General features: G+C 40.2%; 1 protein-coding gene across 1 annotated transcript; it reads left to right on the forward strand.

Moving 5' to 3' along the window:
- The first annotated feature begins 512 nt into the window (after positions 1-512).
- On the forward strand, positions 513-2,543 carry LOC132189451 (protein NRT1/ PTR FAMILY 5.10-like). The gene is made up of 4 exons (XM_059604189.1): positions 513-681; positions 770-987; positions 1,094-1,650; positions 1,727-2,543. The coding sequence occupies exons 1-4, from the start codon at positions 564-566 to the stop codon at positions 2,541-2,543; spliced, it is 1,710 nt and encodes a 569-aa protein (XP_059460172.1). The 5' UTR covers positions 513-563.
- The last annotated feature ends 2,023 nt before the right edge of the window (positions 2,544-4,566 follow it).

The following is a 4,566-nucleotide window of genomic DNA, read 5'->3' on the forward strand; positions in this document are numbered from 1 at the left end:
TTCAAAGGACTTTAACCCAAAATTATAATTGTCAATTCACGATCGGAATTGGCAGCATTTTTATGCCTGATTGCAAGTGCTCGGGCAACAAATTTGGATTTGTTTGACACGCTTCACAAATTTAATACAAAATTATGGATTATAAATAAATAGTCTAACATATTTAATTAAATGTGTCATATAAGACTTGACCTATATAATTTTATCTCTATGCTTTAATACTATTTAAACCTATCGGTCGTTATTTAAGGTTAATACTTTTCAGTATCGACTGTTTCAAAGAAAAAAATTTCAATATCCACCAAACACAAATAGTGAGCTATAATTGAAGAGGTCTTGTCAATGTCAATTTAATTAAATAGATGAAATTAAATTAACTTATATAATTTTATATAAATCGGCGAACACAAATGGTTAATTCTACTGAATTGCCCACGAGCAGCCATCCCGGGATCGGCGGGATGTACTCAATTTGTTTCTTTTTTTATTAAATTGTTGTTGTAGAGAAGAACTCACGGTACTCGCCTACGAAGCGACCAACAAATTAAATTCTCGAAAGCAAAATGGCCACCGTCGAAACACCACTGCTATTGGACACCGTCGGTGGTGTTGTCGACTACAAAGGCCGTCCGGTCCTCCGATCAAACACTAGCGGTTGGAGGTCCGCATCTTTCATCATCGGTAAGTTAACAACAGGCCCACCGGCCCCATGCATGCATGAGCATATGTAAATGAGGAATGAAAATTTTACTACTTTTGATTGTCATAGGTGTGGAAGTGGCGGAGCGGTTTGCGTTTAATGGGATCAGCTGCAACCTTATAACATATTTGACGGGGCCGCTGGGGCAGTCAACGGCCACAGCGGCCGAGAACGTCAACGTGTGGATCGGCACGGCGGCGCTGCTTCCTCTTTTGGGTTCGTTTGTGGCCGATTCATTTCTGGGCCGCTACCGCACTATTGTCATTGCTTCTCTCATCTACATCCTCGTAATGTTCACCCCTCTCTCTCTCTCTCTCTCTCTCTCAATTAAGTTGCTGCTATACAAGAAAATTGAAAATTTCTCTGCTAATCTATCTTTGAATTGAAAAACAGGGACTGGGGTTGTTGACTCTGTCGGCTATGCTTCCTTCTCTAAGCACTTCTTCTGACAACTTAGACACCAAAATCGTACTGGGTTCTTCAAATCAGCTCCAAGAAATCTTATTCTTTGCATCTCTGTATATAGTAGCTGTTGGGCAGGGGGGGTTCAAGCCTTGTGTTCAGGCTTTTGGGGCGGATCAGTTTGATGGGCAAGATCCAGACGAGTGCAGAGCCAAAAGCTCATTCTTCAATTGGTGGTTCTTTGGTGTATGTGCGGGTGCCGCAGTAACAACAGCGATAATGAGCTATATACAAGACAACCTTAGCTGGGGCCTAGGATTTGGAATACCCTGTATTGTGATGATCTTTGCTTTGGGCGTCTTTTTGATTGGCACTAGGACTTATCGGTATAGTGAGAAAGGGAAGGAGAAAAGCGCATTTGTGAGAATTGGTCGTGTTTTTGTTGCCGCACTGAAGAACAACTGGCGGACCACCCCTTCCACTGTAGCTACTGAAGGGGAGGAAGTTTGTAGAGCCCTCCCGCACCATAATAGCTCCCAACAATTCAAGTAAGATAACTATTTAATCAAACGGGGATATAAACTCCAGTTGTAGAGCGATTTTGATCCTCTATGCATGTTGCAGGTTCCTCAACAACGCCTTGCTGTCTTCAGATGCTTCAAAAGAAGAAGGCGAGGTTTGTACCGTCAATGAGGTTGAAGAAGCAAAGGCAGCTCTTAGGCTTGTTCCAATTTGGGCAACGAGTTTGGGATACAGCATTGTGTATGCACAAACCTCAACTTTCTTTACAAAACAAGGGGCTACCATGGACAGAACAATTTTCTCGGACTTTGACATACCAGCTGCTGCACTACAATGCTTTATTGAACTAACCATTGTACTCTTCATTCCAGTATATGATTGCATGTTTGTTCCTATAACAAGAGCTTTCACCAGGAAGCCTAATGGCATCACGATGTTGCAGAGAATTGGAACTGGGATGGTTATATCTATCATCAGCATGGTTGTTGCAGCTCTAATTGAGATGAAAAGGCTCAAAACAGCTCAAGAGTATGGGCTGGTTGATATGCCGGATGTGACCATTCCAATGAGTATTTGGTGGTTAGTTCCTCAATATGTTTTGTGTGGAATTGCTAATGCTTTCACCTTGGTTGGTCAACAAGAATTCTTCTATGATCAGGTCCCAGTTGAACTGAGGAGTGTGGGTATCGCCCTCTATCTCTGTACTATTGGTGTTGGGAGTTTTTTAAGCAGCTTTCTTGTTTCCATAATTGAGGAAGCAACTAGCAAGGATGGCCAAAATAGTTGGTTTGCTGATAATCTGAACAAGGCACATCTTGACTATTTTTATTTGGTGCTTGCTGGAATCAGTGTAGTTGCATTCGTTGCATACTTGTATTTTGCAAGATCTTACATTTATAATAGGCAAAGTACAAGGTGAATACAAATTCCCTTGTTGTAAGTGCATTGTTATAATAGTTTAGAAACCATGTTAGAATGGTTTCAATGATATGTTAAAAAAATCTTCAAAAAAAATGAAAGCTGCTATACTTAATACAAGATGAATATTACATATTATTCTCTCAACCCCATTTTTTATATTTTTTTCCTAAGAGCTTCTCTTCGTTTATTCATCTTCTCTTTTTCCATGAATGCGTTTTCTGAAAGTATAGCAATGTCAATGTGATTGATATCCAAACAGAGGAAATTTATTGTATTTTTTTTTAAAAAAAAAAAAAAGAAAAAAAGTAGAGAGTCTTCGTTACAATATAATAGCATTATTAGTACAACAGCGTTGTAAGGTTTTGTAGTCTCGTGTTTGGTGGTAGGAGAGAAGAAAATTATTACAAAAAGTATAATGATATTATTTCAATCATTTTTTCGTCGTAGGGGGCAATAATTCAACCTTGTCAATCAGCTCGATCAAACGTAATAACAAAACAGGGAAAAAAGAGTTGTGTACGAAATATATTTAATTACCTTACTTGTGGCGTATGGTTGGTGTTTGAAAAACTTCGTAAAAGGTATATTCAAAGTTGATGACTTTTACAATTATATTGGTGTAATATATATACAACTTGACATAAGACACAGCTAACCCTAAAATCAGAATCTGCAATAAATCAATCTACTACAAGGAAAAGGAGATCTTCTCATTGGCTAGCTTGGTCTCCAAGTCTTTCAATTCTTGAGCTTCTTTCCTTTTACAAATGATTTGATTACAGCCAATTGATACTCTCAAACCTACTTTACATGCTGTCATAGGAGGTTGAGGAATATAGAGAATCTTTCCATATTGAGTTTCAGCTTTCCTATAACTGTGAGATTGCTTTGAACGCCTATCTGCGCTCGATCGCATCAGGCCTGCGATCGATCGCAGATTACCCTGATTCTCAACTGGAGCTTCTGGTACTGCGACCAATCCTGCGATCGATCGCAGATTACCCTGATTCTCAACTAAAGCTTCTGGTACTGCGATCGATCGCACTCGACCTGTGCTCGATCCCCTGAGAGCATTACATGCTTTAACACCCCCCCGCAAGTTGATGGGGGGAGAAACCACCAACAACTTGTTCTTAAGACTGAGGAAACGCGCTGAGGGCAAACCTTTAGTAAAAATATCAGCAATTTGATCATGTGTGGAGATGAACTTCATCAAGATATCACTATTGAGGACCTTCTCTCTAACAAAGTCATAATCTACCTCAATGTGTTTAGTTCGAGCATGGAACACAGGATTGGATGCCAAGGCTAATGCTCCAATATTACCACACCACAAGACTAAAGGTACTGTAAGACAAATTCTGAGTTCTTTGAACAACATTCGTATCTAAAACAATTATGCAGCAGTGATGGAAAGTGAGCGGTATTCAGCTTCAGTGCTTGACCTTGAGACTACTGCTTGCTTCTTGGCACTCCAAGCTATTAGACATTCTCCCAAGAATACAGCAAACCCTGTGGTAGATCGGCGATCATCCGGACATCCTGCCCAATCAGAGTCACAAAAAGCATTAAGTTGGAGATTGCCCTTGATGTAGTAAAGTCCATGATCAGGTGTGCCTTGGAGATATCGCAGTACTCGTTTGGCAGCAGTCCAGTGAGTGGATGATGGTGCATGCATATGTTGACAAAATTGGTTGGCTGAATAGGCTATTTCTGGTATGGTAAGTGTGCAATACTATAGTGCCCCAACGACTTGTCTATAAGGGGTAGGATCAAACAATGTTTCACCATCTAATCTGGAGAGTTTGGATCTAGAGGTGCAGGGAGATTTTGAGGGTTTGGCTCCACTCATTTGTGTCTTGTGCAGTAACTCTGTGATGTACTTGGTCTGACAGATGTGTAGACCAGATGCATCTCTGGTAACCTGTATACCAAGGAAGTAACTCAAAGGACCAAGGTCTTTTAGTGGAAATTCAGATTGTAGTTTAACAATAATATCAGTGATCATATAAGGATGAGTG

This window comes from Corylus avellana, chromosome ca8 (assembly GCF_901000735.1).
Source record: "Corylus avellana chromosome ca8, CavTom2PMs-1.0".
NCBI lineage: Eukaryota > Viridiplantae > Streptophyta > Magnoliopsida > Fagales > Betulaceae > Corylus > Corylus avellana.

Coding starts and splice junctions, on each gene's coding strand:
- LOC132189451 (XM_059604189.1), top strand. CDS start 564: ATGGCCACCGTCGAAACACCACTGCTATTGGACACCGTCGGTGGTGTT. Junction 988..1,093: donor CTTCTCTCATCTACATCCTC/GTAATGTTCACC, acceptor ATTGAAAAACAG/GGACTGGGGTTGTTGACTCT. Junction 1,651..1,726: donor AATAGCTCCCAACAATTCAA/GTAAGATAACTA, acceptor TGCATGTTGCAG/GTTCCTCAACAACGCCTTGC.